This window comes from Pecten maximus, chromosome 1 (genome assembly GCF_902652985.1).
Source record: "Pecten maximus chromosome 1, xPecMax1.1, whole genome shotgun sequence".
Lineage (NCBI taxonomy): Eukaryota > Metazoa > Mollusca > Bivalvia > Pectinida > Pectinidae > Pecten > Pecten maximus.
In genome coordinates this window covers 35,311,409-35,333,315 of record NC_047015.1, presented here as the reverse complement: position 1 = coordinate 35,333,315, position 21,907 = coordinate 35,311,409, and the positions used below count along the sequence as shown (strand labels likewise).

The 21,907-nt window shown below is 34.8% G+C and overlaps 1 protein-coding gene across 15 annotated transcripts in view; it reads right to left on the bottom strand.

Annotated features, from left to right (window-relative positions):
- Positions 1 to 21,907, bottom strand: part of LOC117331777 — a 184,221-nt gene that overhangs the window by 53,320 nt on the left and 108,994 nt on the right. For 13 of the 15 annotated variants that reach the window (XM_033890658.1, XM_033890682.1, XM_033890699.1 and 10 more), the window contains 7 exons: positions 18,296 to 18,349; positions 8,134 to 8,288; positions 7,479 to 7,554; positions 5,345 to 5,389; positions 3,841 to 3,897; positions 2,312 to 2,998; positions 1,840 to 1,930 (listed from right to left, as the gene is read on the bottom strand). In XM_033890658.1, the coding sequence (XP_033746549.1) occupies positions 1,840 to 1,930; positions 2,312 to 2,998; positions 3,841 to 3,897; positions 5,345 to 5,389; positions 7,479 to 7,554; positions 8,134 to 8,288; positions 18,296 to 18,349 (1,165 nt within the window). The remainder of the gene's footprint in view (positions 1 to 1,839; positions 1,931 to 2,311; positions 2,999 to 3,840; positions 3,898 to 5,344; positions 5,390 to 7,478; positions 7,555 to 8,133; positions 8,289 to 18,295; positions 18,350 to 21,907) is intronic. The other 2 variants (XM_033890691.1, XM_033890707.1) reach the window with 2 other exon arrangements.

Below are 21,907 nucleotides of genomic sequence, written 5' to 3'. Positions count from 1 at the left end.
CAATATCTCTTTAAGGGAGACAACTCTGTCAGTGTTGTGTAAAACAATGCAAGGGAGATAACTCATCTAAACCAGTAGACAATTTTTTCTTTAATTCAAATCCATCTGATGACTCGGAATCATGTTGTGTTATGTTTCACATATTGAGGAATTATTTAATGCATAAAATACAAAAGGCTACAATTATAAACTGATAAATAATCTAAAGTCTCCAAATAAATTATCTATGAAACATATACTGTCCAATCTAAACACCTTTATAATATAAACATATAAATAAATATCAATTCCACATTGATTATGAATTTATACTTTCAAGACTGATTATCTATAATCTAAAATCCAAAATCACTAAAGCCTCAATCTTCACTATTGATAACAATTTTCTATATCATTATAGTTCAGGGTTCGGCTGCACACACTTGGTCTTAAATGCTATTTGTTTCATCACTCCAATAACTACAACAAGTATCATCACTCCAATAACTACAACAAGTATCATCACTCCAATAACTACAACAAGTATCATCACTCCAATAACTACAACAAGTATCATCACTCCAATAACTACAACAAGTATCATCACTCCAATAACTACACCAAGTATCATCACTCCAATAACTACAACAAGTATCATCACTCCAATAACTACAACAAGTATCAGCACTCCAATACACATTATCATCCTCATTGATAATTCTATAACATATTGTCAATACACAAGTTGTGTAATAATGTGATCTTATGTACCACAATATCAAAATACACAGTCAATGGAAAACTTGTGGCAAATTAGGATGTTTCTGAAAATCATATGTGGGTAAATGGAATTCTTATATATACGATGTATATATATTAAAAATAAAAGAAAACCAACACGGCATTATCGCTAGCGCTTTCTAAGCCATCTTCAGGCGTTTGTTTTATTGCTTAGGAACATGATGACGTCATAAAGTGTCATGACGTCATAAAGTGTTATGACGTCATAAAGAACAATAACTGCAGAGGGTAAAAACCGGCAAAAAAGTGACACTGAATGATCACTTAAACTGTAAGAGTAGAAACCTTATTTATGTCATCATATGTCCAACCTGCAATGAATTTTACATAGGCTAAACAGGAAACGCACTAAGTGAAAGGGTCCGAGTTCATAAGCAACAAATATGACCACCAGAAACTCGAAAGATTCCACTCAGCACACATCTAGATACAAGTGGTAAAGGTTTCTTGAACAAATTTCCATTCTACAGGATGGGAGATATGGGAATAACCAACAGACTGTGTAAAGAAAATTATTTAAACCATTATTGAATGGACATTGAATTTTTAATGTTGTGATACCTATAACTAAAGACAGGACTGTTACCTCCCCTGCGGTTATTGTTCTTTATGACGATATAACACATTATTACATTATCCTGTTCCTAAGCAATAAAACAATTCCCTGACGATGGCCTAGAGGCCTGAAAGTGCTAGCGATAATGTCGTTTTGGGTTTTCTTTTATTTTTAATATCTACTGATGCACAACGTTTTTGTTTAAAGTTCAATATATATATATGACAATGGATTTGGCACAAAACATCTTATAGGTAACAGAAAATGACAACATTTGCATATGTGATGTTTTAGAACATTCAGGTAAACAACAGAAAATTTTGTGTGTGATGATATTGTATATGATAACATTCAGGAGAATTACAACAGTTATAACGAAATGTGTTACAGAACAAATTGTGGGTACATGCAGTGCATGACTGAGGAATAAAATGTGTGTATGAACGACATGCAACTCCATGCCGTCTGTCTGTATACCTATAGCCAAACAGACTTATACTCACAGCGACCGCTTGTCTCGGGACGTATAGGATGACGTGGAACTGGACGGGCTAAGCGGACCATTACTACGATTTCCAGAGTCCTGGGACTTGGCTGCAAAGTGAATCAAGGCAAACATTGAAATACAGAAACTAGAACATTCCTCAAGAATATACTGAGAGATGAAAAAAAAGGTTAACATTTAGTTCAACTTAACTTACAGTGATAAAAAGTGTCCCAGTCTTAAACTCTGCTGCATACCATGCTGAAATCATTTCTGATTTCAATCATTATACATTTGTAATTAAATCATTTATCCAGAACTCTTCCTGAAAACTGCTGTATCAATAGTCAACACTTATGTGTTATGGCAATTTGTCTACTTAGTAATTATTGGATTAATTAAAGTCAAATATTTTAATCAAATTCAATTTAAGAGAGCAAATAAGATTTTAAATAACCCTACTAAACCCTCAAGGTTTGGTAATCACACACCTGGAATTGTTAACTTGTCAATTCTGCTTTGGACACTTGGAGACTTCTCCTTGGGTTCAATGGATGATCGACTAGACTCTGATGTAGTTCGTTTATATGAAGGTTCTCCCGAAAATTTATTATATGAAAATGATGATTCACTTGTTGATCTATCGTGAGCAGATCTGTTCACAACAGTCTCTGTCTTTGGTGAACTACTGATGGGGGAATAGTCCGTCTTAGGCTTATTTCCTACTGGGGAGAAGTCTGTTTTTTGTTTATTTCCTACTGGAGAGAAATCAGTTCTGGACTTATTTCCTACTGGGGAGAAATCACTTCTGGACTTATTTCCTACTGGAGAGAAATCACTTCTGGACTTATTTCCTACTGGGGAGAAATCATCTCTTGACTTATTTCCTACTGGGGAGAAATCATTTCTTGATCTATTTCCTAATGAAGAAGAATCAGTTCTTGATTGATTTCCAACCGGGGAGAAATCAGTTCTTGATTGATTTCCAACTGGGGAAAAATCTGTTCTTGATTGATTTCCAACCGGGGAGAAATCTGTTCTTGATTGATTTCCAACTGGGGAGAAATCAGTTCTTGGTTTGTGCACAACTGACATTGATTCAGTATGTTGTTTTTCTGCTTTGCTTGATTGTTCTATTCGCTGTTTATGAGAATCTACTGTAGGTCGATGTACATGCTCTGGAAAAAAACAAAATAAAGATCACATTATTCTTACAATCATTAAGAAGACATGAAAATCTTATCACATCTCTACATATCAATTTTAAAATAAGAGATTTCAATGAATCAGAGACAATATGGAAAGGTAGATAGATATGATATGATCCTAGATGTCGACCATCAGGCTGTAATAAGGACCATGGTGTTAAGTTAATGAGGAATATCCTGGTGTCAAGTTAATGAGGACCATCCTGGTGTCCAAACTTCTCTATGTACTGGAAGAAATGTGTAGTGAGAGAGTAACAGTATACAGTACTTTTGGTTCACAATTCATAGTTCACAAATTATTTCACCCAGCATCCTCTTCCTACCAGTCACCAGTCCATCAACCATTTAAGAGGTCGTTGAGATAAGTCATTTGTTTATCTTTTGACAGCCATGGTCATTTTGAGACAAGGATTCCTTGTAGTAGCTGGTGGCTACCTCACTGGGGTTGTTTGTCTCATGTTATAAAGAGCAATATGGATAAAGTGTATATCTTAATTTCAGCTTTCTGATATAAACCAACTACCACTGGTAGAGATAGTTACATAGACTGTGTTAGTCAGATGCACATTACAAGCCTCTTATTTGGGAAATCAAACATTTACTTGATACAGATGCTAAAGGTGACTCTGTAGTAGTGATGTCAGATGCAAACATTTGTATGAACCAGTCACTTAACTTATTCCTATTAACTTATTAATTCATCTTGAATGGTGATTTAAATTGATTAAGAACAACATGTTGACCTCTAAATTTACTTTAAGATCTTAAATTAGAAGGATTTCTCCTTCCCTGGGTCATCATTTAAAACTAACCTTTCTGTGATGAGTTATCATCAGAGCTGCTGGCGGGTTTAATATAACCAGTGGTTCCTGGAAAATAAAATCCATATGTCACAATCTCCTTAGAGGACTAATGTATTCCTTGTTAAACCAAGACATATCTAATGAAACCAACATTATTGTCTGAATTTTGAATTGATCACTATGTACAATATGTAGTAGACACTCAAAAGAGATTCACAGGACATTTAACTTTATATATGTAAACATAGATCATATCTTCATCAAGGCTATATACCTTGATCAACAGCATTTTAAAGCAGGTGAGATACTTTTAATTTTGTAGAACATGTCAAAGAAATCCAGTTGAATGAATGAATGAATGAATGAATGAATGAATGAATGAATATGTGTTTGAATGAATGCATACATGTATGAATGAATGGATCAATCAAATACTGAACAAATCAAAATCTACAAATAAATGAACAAATCAAAACTCAAAATATCTTTTTTTTTTAGTATCAAATGACATATCCAGGTCTGCAAATATTTTGAAACTGCAAAGGAAATAAAACGGTTATATTAGCAGAACAGAAACCCAGAGGCAGCCATTAAATACAGGAAAGGGGAGGTAACTCCTGGTAAAAAGGGAGAGAGCTCGATAAGGTTAACTGAAACTGATTTCGACAAATGTGTTTGTGAAGCAGTTAATAAGTGTTGGTTACATGAGAACTACAGGCCTAGGTGATATGTCAACTCAGTGTAATACTATAATGGTTTGTAATCTATGATTTCTATGTCCGTTTAAAATGAAAGAATCTCTAATTGAAGTTAACCTGTACATTATGTATGTATACAAGGATTAGGAATTTTTAATGAATAGCAAAAGTTTTGAACAACTGATTACATGAATAAAATCTTCTAAAAGTTTGGTATGTACATATATATATTTTACTTTATTCAAACTCTGATGAAACATTTTTATTTATGAAATATGGACATGCTAAACAGACATTGTTTTTTATAACCTGGATGTGATGGGCAGAGAGAACTCTTACAAGGAATGACATAATCAATACTGAGAATTTAATAGTACAGTATACTAATTCAAACATTGCCAAGAATAGGATTGGAGGACTGAGGGTTTGGGGGTTGAGGGTTTGGGGGGTTGAGGGTTTGGGGGGTTGGGGGTTTGGGGGGTTGAGGGTTTGGGGGGTTGGGGGTTTGGGGGGTTGAGGGGTAACAAAGCAGAAACTTAGTTTAGGAGATGTGGTCTCCATTTATACATCATACATAAATAATGGTAAATCTGAATCAAAATAATCATATGCAAATCAAGAAACCAAACTGAGGCAGATGTGAAGAGGTGTATGCATGTGTACAAAAAAATAGCACATCAATCCGAGAGTACAAATTATGTGAAGAAACTAAAGATTGGCATTTAAATAGGGTAAAGGTTTATATTGGGAGTGTATGGCGGTTCATTGATGGCGTGAGAGGTTGGTACGGAGGTTGATAAAGGCTCAATATTAACCTGCTTCACGTAACCACGCCTCCAGATCAGCAATTTCAAGAGAATCTGGAAATAAAATGGTTCACTTGATGTTCTTGACTCACTTTGTCAAGCATCATTTAAAATACAGGAAAAACATGTACAAAACCTAGTTCAGCTGGCGATACAGAAAACCCACCTTTTGTCTTATATACTCAATGGCCCAAATTAAATACATTTGTAGTTCATATAAGGAAAAAAATATTTGAAATAGTTATATGTAAATTAGGCAATGAAAAGTCAAGTAAACCCCATTACTCCAGTACTGATAATTCCACATAAAACAGACAGGTCTCTATATATTAAGCAGCCGTTCTATTTTACGTAAAATGTTGAAATAGTGGAAACGTCTAGCTATTTCATACAGGTTTCTTGATAAGTGTACAGTCTACACAACAACAAAGAAAACGCACTCAATCTATAAACAAAATTTTCTATATCAAGATGGACACAGTGCTAGTTTTATAGTGTAAAATGGTTTCTCTCATGTTTGTAAATGGATAAAACAATTAACTTAGCACTGAACTGTGACCAAATGGGTTCTTGATGAAAGAGAATTAAATATTAAAACTGTTTAATATCTCGTAGTGCCACCAGAGAATACTATATGCTTTTCTACCGTCACTGGTGATAGGATGTAAATTGGCCTCCAGTCCCCTGTGTCAATCCATCATACAGAAGCTGGGATCAGCGGGTCTTACGTATAACATATCGTACATAAACAATGGGATGTTTACAGACTCGTAGAGTATGGAAAATAAACTTCATGTCACAACTTGTTTTTTCATACACACCCAATTTTTAAAATATTAATGCATAATACCTATATATGAAAACAATATCCAAGCTATCATTATTTATTGCCATATAAATATTAATTTTTCGTGATTTTGAAAAAACACCATATCCTTATCTATGGCTGTTTAGAAAATGATATTCTATATAATACTTCTTTTTTTTCTTTGCATTTGTACTTTGCTTTTAAACTAAAGATAGGCAAACATAGGTATAATACACTGCAGTAAAAATAGAACAGTTTGAATAAACAAAGTGGAAAAAATGGGACACAGTTATTTACTCCAGATTTTCAAAGAGTCAGCAAACTTTGCAGTCGATTAGCCAGTGATGTTAAATAGGAGTTATTATGGTTATTATTACCTCAAAATGGAATGACCTACGACCTTTAGTGTCTCGATCGCAATTGATTGGATACAAATGTTTGGTGTCACGCTATATTGTTTAAAAGACAGTCAGAAGATCAGACTGTACAAATTTACGACATGTAGGATAGTTTGGAATCAATACGGCCTTTACAATGAGTACAACAATACACAGATACACAGCCCTGGGCTAAACTATAAACCCAGGGCCCCCTAAACACACAATTGTACCGCACAATACCCACATTCAAACTCAAATTTTAACTGATATGTTCCACAGGTAAATAGCAGACCCTGGGCCAATAGGAAAACTGTAATGCACTTTCAAACTTAGTACATAATGACACAACTATTTTCTCTTGTAAACTTTCCCATGATGCTGAAGAATGTATCAAGACTAAACAACACAAATTTCTATATAAAACTAGCCTTATTTGTACGCGATATGTAAGGAACACACCTGAAGGTCAACCTATGACCTTTAACAATGCAATCAATACCAACACACCTGGATTGTAGGTACAGTGGACAGGTGATTGTGGGAATGCTTACCGGTAGTTATATATAAAATGATCAATCAAACATAATTCAATCTAACTTGTCAATATCTTACCTGGCCAAAACATAATAGTAGGAAAAACATACTCTTACATCGACAAAACATACTCTTACATCGACAAAATATATTCTTACCTCAACAAAACATATTCTTATCCGACAAAACATACTCTTACCTCAACAAAACATTCTTACCTCGACAAAACATTCTTACCTCGACAAAATATATTCTTAAAACATATTTACCCTTCTGTAAAATAAAAAGCCAGTATCAGCTTTTTTCCCTTCAAACAAAATAAAATTATATTTTGACATTAATTTGAATCTTTTGGCCAGTAATGAGATATACTGACCAGTGGTCAGACATATTGTCGACCTGTAGTGTATAGAAGTCTCACCTGGTTTTCGGTGTCCAGTATGCAGACTCCTGTACATCTGTTTATACCAGTCATGTTGCTTTTCTTCATCCACATTCTGAAACAGATATGTCAACAGAACAAGTGTTAAAGTGACTACATTACTTACAATACATACAGCCAACTCCAGGCTAATTTCCAAGGTACTTATGAAGACTTCTGAATCATCCTAAATCATTTCCTGCATCTCAAATCATGTAGTTTGTTTTGTCTTATGTGTGAAGATAAATGAAGCATTGACATGCAATTCTGCCTACTGTCCTTAACCTTAGATTTAACATATGACCTTCAGGAATCTAAGGCCCTATTACCTTCCATTTTAAAGAACAGTGATCCTATGACCTTCCATTGTAAATCACAAAGGTCATATGACCTACCATTGTAAAGGATAAAGGTCATATGACCTACCATTGTAAAGGATAAAGGTCATATGACCTATCATTGTAAAGTACAAATTTAAAGGTCATATGACCTACCATTGTAAAGTACAAATTTAAAGGTCATATGACCTATCATTGTAAAGGATAAAGGTCATATGACCTACCATTGTAAAGGATAAAGGTCATATGACCTATCATTGTAAAGGATAAAGGTCATATGACCTATCATTGTAAAGGATAAAGGTTGTATAACTCACCATTCTAAAGGACAAAGGCATGCCTTTCTCGTCCACTGGCCCAATACCTTCATATTTGACCGGCCGTTTTTCCACCGGTGATTTCTGATCCGAGTAGGAACCATCCTCGTGTTTTGATTGGTTGAGGTAAGCTGCACCCTTTGGGATCTGCCCCTCTGTAATGATAAAAGGTGGGTCATCCATATAAAACCTGATTTTTGTATCTACATGTACATATGTGTGTACTGATAACTTGCTTTACAACATATACAGAGTATTAATTTAACCCACAGAGTACCAGAAACAGGTTTACTCCTGTGCAACTTTTATGAAATAGTTTTCTTCAGCTTTGGCCCACCCAAGATACTCTTTATCATCTTCAAGTATCACAACAGATCGTATCTATACCAGCACATTGTGTGCAAACTGACCCTGTGCTACCGAAGTTTTTCATATTACAAGCTACCTGAATACTGCATCACAATAGCGCCTGACCACAATAGAAATTTGATTCTATTTCTCTTACCATTGTCATGGCAACATGAATTGGCAGCCATTGACATCATCACTGTATATTAAGACTTGTTTTTCACTAAATATATACTAATGGTATGAAAACAATTTAAATAGTTTAAATTTAGTGTAATAAAACTATTTTATCATTTTGATAGATTAATACCTAATTTTATCATATTCCTAAAGAAAATGTCTTTATTAGATCTGAACATGATATCACTTTACACAAGTTCCCTGTGTTGGTTATATGGTTATGACGAAATAAGTCAAAATTGGGATGGGAACAAACACCCAGCGGATACCTAAATTCAAAACCATAATTGGAATGGTAACAAACACCCTGGATACCCAGATTCAAAACCAATATCGGGATGGAAACAAACACCCAGGATACCTAGATTCAAAACCAATATCGGGATGGAAACAAACACCCAGGATACCCAGATTCAAAGCCAATATCGGGATGGAAACAAACACCCAGGATACCCAGATTCAAAACCAATATCGGGATGGAAACAAACACCCAGGATACCCAGATTCAAAGCCAATATTGGGATGGAAACAAACACCCAGGATACCCAGATTCAAAGCCAATATTGGGATGGAAACAAACACCCAGGATATCTAGATTCAAAACCAATATCGGGATGGAAACAAACACCCAGGATACCTAGATTCAAAACCAATATTGGGATGGAAACAAACACCTAGGATACCTAGATTCAAAACCAATATTGGGATGGAAACAAACACCCAAGATACCTAGATTCAAAACCAATATTGGGATGGAAACAAACACCCAGGATATCTATAGATTCAAAACCAATATTGGGATGGAAACAAACACTCAGGATACCTAGATTCAAAACCAATATTGGGATGGAAACAAACACCTAGGATACCCAGATTCAAATTTATCTGTGACAATGCCTTGGGTGTATAAAAGTTTAGAAGAAAATATGGATAGGGATGGATTAATTACAAAATTGGATAATATTTCTCACAATGCACATAAATACAACTGTTGTTTATAAAGTCCGCTGAAATGCTGACATGTAGCACCAATGTATGCCTAGATATTCAGCATGGAATACTGGACTTTTAATAGCCTTTCACTTACTAACCCATTAAAGTAATTTTGAGAATCTATAAATGCAAAATCAAATTCTAAGCTTCCTTGAAAGCCAGCAATATGTTTTCACTGGATATATTTAAATGTCACCCAACTGCCAGGTATTACAGGTGAGTCATACAAGTTGTAGACAACCTTACACCAACAGACTGTATTGTATGGTAATACAGCTCCTGTCACACACAGCAATCTGTTATTTCTCACTGAAACCTCAATAACGGTTTTCAATTGAAATTCTAAACTGTATGTCTACACATAGTAATAGATTTCTTTTCCAAGAACAAACAAATCGATATAGAATCTAAAATACAATTTCCGTAAACGTTACACCAACTACCAGAACTGCTACAGAAGTAAAGAATCCTGTACCCCAGCCTCTCTATTATCAACAGTCCTGAACACACTAGATTTACCGTATTTATCCTCAAATAACATAATCCTGTACCCCAGCCTCTCTGATAACACACTAGATTTACCGTATTTATCCTCAAACAACATAATCCTGTACCCCAGCCTCTCTGATAACACACTAGATTTACCGTATTTATCCTCAAATAACATAATCCTGTACCCCAGCCTCTCTGATAACACACTAGATTTACCGTATTTATCCTCAAATAACATAATCCTGTACCCCAGCCTCTCTGATAACACACTAGATTTACCGTATTTATCCTCAAACAACATAATCCTGTACCCCAGCCTCTCTGATAACACACTAGATTTACCGTATTTATCCTCAAACAACATAATCCTGTACCCCAGCCTCTCTGATAACACACTAGATTTACCGTATTTATCCTCAAATAACATAATCCTGTACCCCAGTCTCTCTGATAACACACTAGATTTACCGTATTTATCCTCAAATAACATAATCCTGTACCCCAGCCTCTCTGATAACACACTAGATTTACCGTATTTATCCTCAAATAACATAATCCTGTACCCCAGTCTCTCTGATAACACACTAGATTTACCGTATTTATCCTAAAATAACATAATCCTGTACCCCAGTCTCTCTGATAACACACTAGATTTACCGTATTTATCCTAAAATAACATAATCCTGTACCCCAGTCTCTCTGATAACACACTAGATTTACCGTATCAATCCTGTACCCCAGCCTCTTTGATATCTACAGTCCTGAACACACTAGATTTACCGAATTTATTCTCAAATAATACCCCCTCCCCCCCCCTTTAGTGCAAAAGTCTAATCATGAGAGGGGTGTATTTGTTGCAGAAAATGGTACAACAGAACAGGTGACTGTACTTGTTGTACACTAATTATGCAGTAACTTATTCTAAAAGTAATTTTTACAATAAGATTAATACATAACCTAGGAAGTCTTAAGGAAGTGGAAAATGCTTGATAAGGAAGCCAAATTTGAACAATGAATACCAGGTACACACAAAGCCACAGACTACTACAGATCATTTGGTCAGGTGACCAAGTGGATTACTTAAAATTCTACTGAGGAGGTGTTATATATGATTAAAAGTTGATTAGATATGAATATAGACTATATAATTAACAATTATAGTAATGATGACATTACATATTAGGTATACTCACACAATTAAGCAGTGTATGTATTGAATCTATATAATAAGATACAATATGATACATTTCAATATATATATATATACTGTATATATAATATAAATGACATCAAATCATATATATACGGTATAAGCTTACATACTAACATCCACTTCCCATTCACATACACACTATAACTCTAATAACATGCTTCCAATGATGTCTTCATTAACCTGGCATGAAGTGAATGTAAACATGATACAAATCGCAAATATACTCAATATTAATTAGGTCCATATGATGTTCATTTGAAATAAGTCATTTGTCACCATTTAGAATTCAAATTTAAGGTAGACAGCCCCAGTGCTCAATAAAGGCGTATACCAAAGAAGAGTTCCAACTTGTTCTACATTTTCACAGAATATCTCCACAGAACGTACATTCTTGGACCTCAGACTTATTACAGAACAATGCTTAGGAATTGTTGTCAATTTTCTACTGAAATCACCAATAATAATTAACACACTACCTACATAGCAATGATTTCAAAATTTATATAAAAATACAGGAAATGACATAAAAACCACAAAAAGTGGTAAATTCTCGAACAGATCAAGTCAATGTCATCATCATTTCTGATGGAATTGGTTTACAAATAATAATAAGAGGGCCTTTATACAGTCACACTGTTCTGATCACATCTCAAAAATCTATTGAGCCTGATCATATTGTCAGGTGTGTCTGTTTCGTCAGACAAAAGTTGGACAAGGTTAAACAGGTGTTAATGCCATTACACCAAATCATTACACTGATATTTTCACCATATACCACAGCATTTATGAGTCCTGATCATATGCTATAATTCTCAAATCAGTTAAAACAATACTGCATGAAATTACCATATTTACCACAATTAGCATGGCAAGAATATTGCAAAAAATGACTGAAGAATTGGTAAAGTTATGGCAATTGAGCATTCTAGATAAATATAGTCACAACTTAAGTAAGAGGAAAGAGCAAAAAAAGGTGTTTAGAGAAGGGGTGCTGATTCCATCAAATACAGCAGACAAATGGACGACACTTAAAACACCTTATATTATTCATATACAAACTGTTTAACATGTTTAAATACACCCCAATATCATCAAATATGAAAATATTATCAACTTCCAATCTACCATTATCATTATTATGGTAATTTGTTTAGAGATGTAATATTACACTTCTCCAGATACATTAGCCTGGTGACTATACTCCGTATTTATAGTCCGTATAACAATACAATACTCAGATTATGTAATAAACAGCTTGTCATGTTCAACTTTGGATTCCTGATTAAGAAAAGATTTTTTTTATGTATTAGTCAACAACAATAGATGGAGATTACATTCCTATCCAGATAGCCTACAGAAAGATTTACAACTAAAAATACCACTGGGGATAAAGGATTATAGTCATTGACCTTGAACCTTAATCCAATACAGGCTAATTGATGGTCTTAATTGTTCTATAAAAACAACTCTACATCATGTCTATTGGATGTTATTTTCTAAAATCCTTCTTATCGAGTTAAGAGAATGAGAACTGTTGTATTATTGTATTTTACAGGTTAAAAAGTATCTTTTTTGTTGAATTACATTTTCAAAAATTATTAATTTGCTAAAACATAAAAATTATTTATTAGGGAAAAAATCAGATGTCAGGTGTTTTCACCCCATTCCCTCTGGCCAGAAATGAAAAGAGAGGGGGAAAAAACGTTGACCCAGAAAATTCTCTTATTGCCATAATCATGTCCCAATCTGAATGAATATCCATGAAATACATAAAAGCCTCACACAGGTATATATGTTCAGGTATCAACAGGCCAAGGGCTGAATTGACACTGTCAGGTTAAAACAAAAGAGCCAGACAGATTAAAATCATCCAAGCATGCCATTTTCGGCATACCTGTACAATTGTTTTTGTATGTATATTTGTATTCTAACCCTCAAAATGGTGGAAATCAATTCAGAATGACATTAAACAAGACACAGTATACCTGGTTAAAAAAAAAGGTCTACCTACAACATCATGTGCTAATTCTCCTGAACAAGGTATTTATTGTGTAATTGTGACAATGTATTTTGGGCATGACTTGTGGGAATTTTAGAGTACGAATAAAAATGTTTAAATGAAAATAATACTGGCCAGTACAATTATTTGTTAAATTACCATTCAACACAAAATCGCTGAGAAATTGAGCACCATTTCTGTACAGGTATACCTGAGAACCACCCATAAATAAAATCTATTTTTCCCAGCATTCAACGAGTGTCAGAAATGTACTTTAGGTATAAAATCTTGATCAAATATTTGCACAGAGTAAACATTCTAATCTCAAGATGCTGTGCAACCAGTACTTAGCGATAATTTTTAAAGATGTATTTTTGAAGACTTAACATTTTTAGAATTGCTGAGGCATACATATATTTGTTTTAAAGAATATAGGTCAATAAAACAAAGAGAATTGGGAAGGACAGAGTAGCCATGATGTCAAGTGGGAGAGTAAAGATATGAATGAAGGTCCTTAAGGAAACATAAGATTGAGGGAAAAGAACAAAAAGAAAGGATAAATATGAAAAGCAGAAGTGGAAAATTAGAAAGGGATGAGTATAGATGCATGGCAAGACTATATATGAGGAACAGAAAAGGGAGCAGGGGAGAAGAGGAGGTGGAAGAATTAACAGGAAAACATCTGAGAAAAGAACAGCAGGCGGGAGAACTGGAAAATATCAGAGGAGGGGAAATAATACAGGAGGGGAAAATAATAAACCCACGGGGGTTATCTATAGAATTATATCAAATGAAACTGGGATAAAAAAGTAACCATGACCTTGACCTTACAACCTTGAAACTCAATCTTGTTAAAGATATCATGGTCCTTTACAAGTGTCTGCATGAACTTTGTTCAAAATCTCTTAAGAAATGAAGTTGCTGGAGTGCTAACAATTATTTTCTTAAAGTAATAACAGTGATCATGACCCAACAACCCTGAAAGTCAGTTAAATGTAATTGTCCTAGATATAATGGTCCTTTGTAATTGTGTGAAGTTTGATCCTCCAGGAATGTAGCCACTAGAGCGCTGTCAAGGATTTTCTATAAAAAGTAAAGGTGACCTTGACCTTTACCCAACAACCTTGAAACTCGAATTTATTTAAAAGGGCATAGAAATTATACCTACTTTGCCCATTGCATGAATGTAAGAGGTGACGAAATTTTGGATCTTGTCTTTCTAATGACTAAATTTTTGATCTTGTCTTTCTTTCTAAACAACTTTCTTCTTCGATGTCTCCATCAGCACTGTTATGACTGCTAATACTCAGCATTCCAGGGAATGGGACGGAGAGTGGGACGGGGAGTGGATGGGGAGTGGGACGGAGAGTGGGACAGGGAGTGGGACGGGGAGTGGGATGGGAGTGGACGGGGAGTGGGACGAGGTGTGGGACGAGGTGTGGGACGGGGAATGGGCCAGGGAGTGGATGGAGAGTGGACGGAGAGTGGGACAGGGAGTGGGACGGGGAGTGGGACGGGGAGTGGATGGAGAGTGGACGGGAGTGGGACGGGGAGTGGGACGGTGAGTGGGACGGGGTGTGGGACGGGGTGTGGACGGATAGTGGACGGTGAGTGGGACGGGGAGTGGGACAGGGAGTTGGACGGGGAGTTGGACGGTGAGTGGTACGGGGAGTGGGACGGGGAGTGGGACGGGGAGTTGGACGGGGAGTTGGACGGTGAGTGGGACATGGAGTGGGACGGGGAATGGGACAGAGAGTGGACGGTGAGTGGGACAGAGAGTGGGATGACTGGTCTGCACATTATCCATATAATGCGACTGGGAGAGGAAAACTATAGCCCTCCAACCCAAGAACAGGAAGTCAAGTCCCAAGGGAGAACTAAAGGGGTCATCAAGTAGAGGGGAGAGGTTAGTAAAATTACAAATGAAGAGAAAACAGGGGCCAGCTCAGGTGGTAAGGTTTGGTGGGGGTGGGGGGTTAGAAGCTGTGATTTATATATTGTCAGAGTTATCTCTCAGGTGACAAATTCTGAATGATTCATACAGCAATCTATTTACTCCATCATTCGTATAAATGTTATTTTAATTTAAATGTTGCATCCTGTTAAACCTGCCAGTGAAATGACAATGCCACCACTATCACCTCAGTCATACAATGTGTTGTGAATCATATACAGGGTGTGTGTAGGTGTGACCATACCATTCAGAACTCCTACACACCCCAACAACCCAGACAAGAAACTACTGATACTGACGCATCTCTAATATCTAACATCAATCAATTAGCTGATGAAATATATGTTAATCCATTGTTTTCTCATTTTGCCAAATCAGTATTCTGGTAAACCTTCTTGTGAAATCTAATAACTTAATAAATTTGGCAAAGAACATAGAACTCACAGCAAATATCGGACATATATTATTTGAATTAAGACAGATTATATATAATTAATTGACATTCCATTGTATACATATACTGGACTTCACATAAATATTCATGTACATGTATATACCTGGTATGACATACAAACGTATACCTGTATATTAATGTTTTAGACAGACACACACATACACATAGGTTGCATATCTATAAACTAAATCATTCTCATATATATGTTTGTCAGTGTATATATAGACAGATACATATCCGGTCAGTGAGTGTTACATAGCTTAAGTATATAGCAAATTATATATATACATTATACTTATACACCTGTCGCTTTCACCTCCAAAACCAATTAGTAACATTGGGTACAACAGCTAATTTACTATTAATCTCAGCATGGCAAAACATTTTTTTTCAAAAGCACGATAAGCTTAACTCTTAAAATATTCAGTCTGTCATTTTTCTCTGTAAAAACAACAACATTTTTCTCCTCAGTTCTGGACTCAATATCAAGCTTCTAACACAAATATTTGCAAAGCAATTGGGATTATCTTTATGTAAAACTTGAAAATGTTCATTCCAATATTGTAAAGTTGACAAAGCTTTATCTGATTCCCAGAGCCCAAATATAACAAAGCCCTGTTAGTATACTTACATGTAATACAATATCATAGCTTAAAGTGTAGCTACCACGAGACAAAAAGGTTTTGCTTTAAAAAGTGTTTGAAGACTTCTATGAAGATGTTCTAATTTTCTTTGAACATTTTATGTACAATAAAACAATAAGAGATTTTGACATTAGAAATAAACAATTATTGATCTAATTAAGGCGTTTTTATTCATCTATATTGTACAGTATTAATTTTTTTTTTATTGTTTATGGAGTTTGGCAAAAAGGCATTCAGTGACTGGTAAAGATGGTAACTGGCTATGTAAGGGTTCTGTTTCTCAAAGTTCATATCCTGATGTATCGGACCTAAACATCATATTGTAATGATATATCGGTGATATCCATGTACAAATCTAAGGAAGGAACACTTTAACAAGGTCATTTCCATACAAATTAACACATACATTACATCAATACATATAATATCATTACTATATACAGATGTCATGTTTGTTATATATCACAGGAAAAGATCCCAAAAGTTGAAATATCAATTAAGTTAAGAACAAACAGAAACAAATATCATTTCTTGTGATAGTGAGATCTATAAATTGTTTACCCATTCTATTTGATTAAATTCTAAATATCATATGTTAATCAAAGGTTAGTACCCTGGTAGTGATTCTGGCCCCATTTTCAGCAAAGTTCCTCAACTTAAGGAGATTTCTTTACCACAAATTTTCCATAGAAAACATTACAGAACTAAAGGCAAACATCTTGATTAAGGGACCTTCTTAACTTGAAGTCAAGGAATTTCCTTAAGTTGAAGAATATTGATAAAACTGTTACCATGAAAACCTACAGTGTAATGATCTAATCCTGTCGTATCCATAAGCATTCTACACAGGTGACACAAATTTTATTTTACAATTTTGTAGCAACGTTCAAAGAGGATCAATTTAAAAGCAAAGCAGTTTTATCACCCCTATAAGCTCAATTTTCTCTTCCTTTGTGACTATGTAATATACATATCATAACATACATGTACCTCGCAATAAAACATATACCTCAGTATGCCATGCTTAAAAGCTGTCTATATATATATACATGTACATACAGGAACAAGTGTCACCACAGCTATATAATAAAATAGGAATAAGACACTGTCACTTTTATTTACATAATTAATTGCTTATCATACTAAAGCTACTTTACAAGTCAAATGCACTTCTACAATACAGCCATATATATACAGAGAAGCTCTTATGCTCGTCTGCGTTTTATCACGAGGTGAAGCAAGGACATATTGTAGAACAGGGATGCATATCATATACATGTATTATGATATACATGCTTTGGATGTTTTTAATAGACTTTTCTAACAAGTAGAAACTATGATCATAATAATTATTATTATTCAATATATAAATCCCCCTTTTCAATTTTTTTTTTAAAAGTTAAAAAAAAGGAAGATTTTGTCAATAAATCAACAAATGTTAGAATAAAAACACTTCAATGTGAATTAGATAAAATCACCTCAAATTAAAAACAAGTTAAGAAAACGTTAAAATCAACAGTAAAAAGTACAAAATATTAATGAGAAGAATGATGAAAAGTTTAATTCATTAAAGAGATTTACAAAGCCAAGCTGTCTATGCGAACAATATACAAGGCACTGGTCTTGAGCCAATTAGCAGAACTCACAACCTAATGTCTAATACCAGTTGATAGTCGGCGCGTATCATTACGTCTGATATAAAGCACACAGGACACCCAAAAAGGTCAGTAGCACAGAAGCATAACTTGGAGGCTGGCAGCCAGCAAGCTAAAGTAAAAGTTTGGTTGGTGGTAAAAGATGCACAAGAAACCAGAATTTGTGAAGGTTTTTGGAGATTACATATCTAATACAGAAGTGGCAGAATGCTTGGAGTTGAAAATCTTACCCCCTGGCAGAGTCCCGTGACTAGAAAACTTCATTTCCTCGGGATGTCCCGCTTCTGAAAATAGTGTACACAATATTCACAACGATGACAAGTAAATCCTCACGTCCTTGTTAGATAGCCACACATCACAGGTTCCGTTTTCTACTCCCTGACATGCATATTTCCTCGCCCTATGTCTCTAACACTTAAAACTGCTACCAATGTCCCGATACACTCCAGCGACTCTGTCACAACACAGGTAAGGTCGCAGGTCAGCAGGTCAGAGGTTGCACCAGGTAGTCAATACTACAAAACGGTTCTTTCACATGACAGTAATAAGGGTATATTATTGTCAATGTACCGTGATCATATCAATAATCTTTTGATTGGTCTGTTGTATTAGCCGACGGTTCTTCCTAACATTGGACTCGGCCAAGCAGTTCGTGTACCGTTCTACCCCCTAGGTACACACACACATATATATAAACGTCCAGGTTAAATTGTGTTGTAACACAGGTATACCACAGGTAAGCTAATTCCACAGGCTTATCATGTTGTCCCAAAACCCAATGGTATAGATATATAAATATATACCGGAGTTTTACCTGAGCTTGAATAAGTCCACATCATCTTACGTACACATAACTTGGTTCGTTCCTGTAAGACTGCATGGTAATCTTATCTAAACATTATTTTGATACTATTTATACCTTTGCATGAAAGTACAGGTGCAAACACACCAGGTAGATACTTCAGGTATGGCTACCTACCTGTAATCAATACATGTAGATCCAGTTATCATAACATTAACTTACAACAAATACTTGTAGAGAACTGATACACTGTTGAATTCATTGGACAAACATTTTACTGGTACTTTGTGAAGTACACTGTAACTCTACTCCAGTAAGACACTGTTATTGTACTGTCCATTCAAACTAATTAAAATCTCCACTTCACGACCCATTACAGGAACATGATCTGTGACAAGGTATCAAATTAATGATCAATAAAACCTTTTACTGACAACACAACGGTACTGACATACACCTCTAAACTGCTAGTGATCCTAATACACCAGTGCTCATTTCGTTTAGTCAAACTTTATGTTTAGAAGGCCTGTAAGATAGCTCCAGAAACAGATCTGTTCAATAAACTACAAATAACTTCACAAAGAAAAGCTGTATATATATATATATATATATTTTGTTTTACTTTTTCACAGTCAGATATTATTTTGTCAGACTTTTAGAACTATTTTCAAAATCCTTATAATTTTCTGAAGTTAAAAAATGCCTTGTATTATTTCAAGCTATTCGTACTGAAACGCATTAATTAGTTCGTTAATTTATTTCAATAGCAGTTTTACATTATAACCACCAGCATTAAAACTATGCCGTTTATCTTTTTTTAAAGATATTTCTTGTTTTCTTCTGTAAACCATAAAATAAAAACCTTTATAACCAGAAAATATTAGTGTTGTCCACATAAGATAGCTTGGTTTTATTTGTTACCATTTACCAGGATACCTGATGCTAATCAGTATACATGTACAATCTCATTTCTCCTCAGGTAATTTTAATTAACACATACTAGTTGTCACAGAATGTGACCTTGGTTTGACATTGATTAAATGCATGTGACCTTGGTATGCCCTTATTTGGTGTAAACGAATCTGAAGAGAGATAACATCACTGATCTGGATGACAATTAGACTACGGTAGAGGCAGTTTCAAATTACTATCGCCTGTAAAGATTTTCCTCTCTGTCCAAATTTAGTCCAACTTTCGGCCAAATTTAGCCGAACAGACTGCTTAAACCATGTTACAAACAGAAGTCTGTTGTATTGTTGTGTTTTATAACAAATATACTTATTTTGTTTTAACATAATTCTTACCAATTCTAATAAGCATTGGGAAAAAAAACTGTACATTCCTTTAAAATTTAAATACAGATGAAAATTTAAATGGCTCAATGCTTTAGTATCTCTTTTGCATCTAGATCTTAAAACAGGCAGTGATATTTAAAGACCTGAAACATTTAATGGTACTGAAAGTCTATTAACATCTTAACACCAAATTACATTAAATGTCCTACTTTGTGGAGAGGAAATCAATGAAGTTCCAGACTTAGTTATACATATGTCTCTGTGTTATACACAAGGTTAGAGCTGGCCGTGTAATAGGTCCCTGAAGCTATGAGCGTGTGTCCCAGCCATGAAATCAATGACAGTCTGGCTTGGGTTATTCCCCTTGGGCTAGTTACATTACATGTATAGTCGGTAAAATCCCAAATGCCACTACTTAGTAGACAGTAAAATAGTGATCTAGGGGAGAATTTATAGTAAATAAATGTCAATATTTATTCTCGGTCATATGGTGTTATTGACAAAGTGGATTGTTGTATTACCAAACATTTTTAAAAGCCTTTTTTTCTCTCTCCTTGGCTTTTGTCAAATAGTGGCATTCTGAGACACGCATAAAATATCTCTAAATAAGATATAAACTGTACGAACCAGTTTCTCTGTCGTCTATGACTGAAATGAAGAACATAATTTCTTGGCTCATCATTTCATTATTTGGATTTTTTGTTTGATGCTAATGTTTGATGTTTAATTGTCCATGTACAAAGTAAATTGTTATCTTACAACCGAGAAATTTTAACAAAATAATAACCCTTTTATTCTTTCAGTTTGAAATCAAAATATCTCCTTATGGCTTGTATGGACTTGAAATTTGTTACATCTCATAGTGAGGAATCGTGGACTCTATCAGATCTATATTTGTGTACAGGTAATATATTTTTGGAGACCAATTAGGAAGATTGATGATCATTTTAAGGAATTTTAGCCTAAAATAAGTGTACATGAGATTTGTTCATGACATAAATATCAACATTTTTACTAAATTTTAAAGCAATGAATTAATTTCATAGTTATAAAGAATATCAATATTTACTGGAGATATTATATGACAACCATAAAAATTTGTATAGAGTAAAAATGCATTTTGTACACACATTTTAATCATCTCAAATTAAATTTTTTTTTTCAAGTTTCATCAATGTTTTTTACAGCTCTGTGTATATGACATAACAAGAGGCCCAGGGGCCTTAACGGTCATCTGACTCTAAATTAAAAACCTTATATAATTGAAGTATGTATTCTCTGTAGCAAGTATATAGTGGCGCCGTTTGCCATGGTGGCCATCTTGGATTCCTGACCGACCCAATAAATAACAACACTTGGTAAGGACCATCTCAGGATCATTTCTGGTTAGAGTTACAGCTGAATTCCATTGGGGGAATTTGAGAAGAAGTTTAAAATAGGCATTGTTCAGGAAAACCATGATTGCACAATCATGTTACAAATGGCCACCATGGCTGCCAAGTCAATGATTTTACAAGGCGGAAAAATATTAACACTTTGTTGGCCCTCCTTCCTTAAAATCCTCACCAATTTCCAACTCAATGGCACCAGTGGAACTGGAGAAGAAGTTTAAAATGTTTTTTCAAGATGGTTGCCATGGTGGCCATCTTGGATTTCTGGCCGACCCGATAAATAACAACACTTGGTAAGGGCCATCTCAGGATAATTTCTGGTAAGTTAGGGCTGAATCCCACTGATGGAATTTG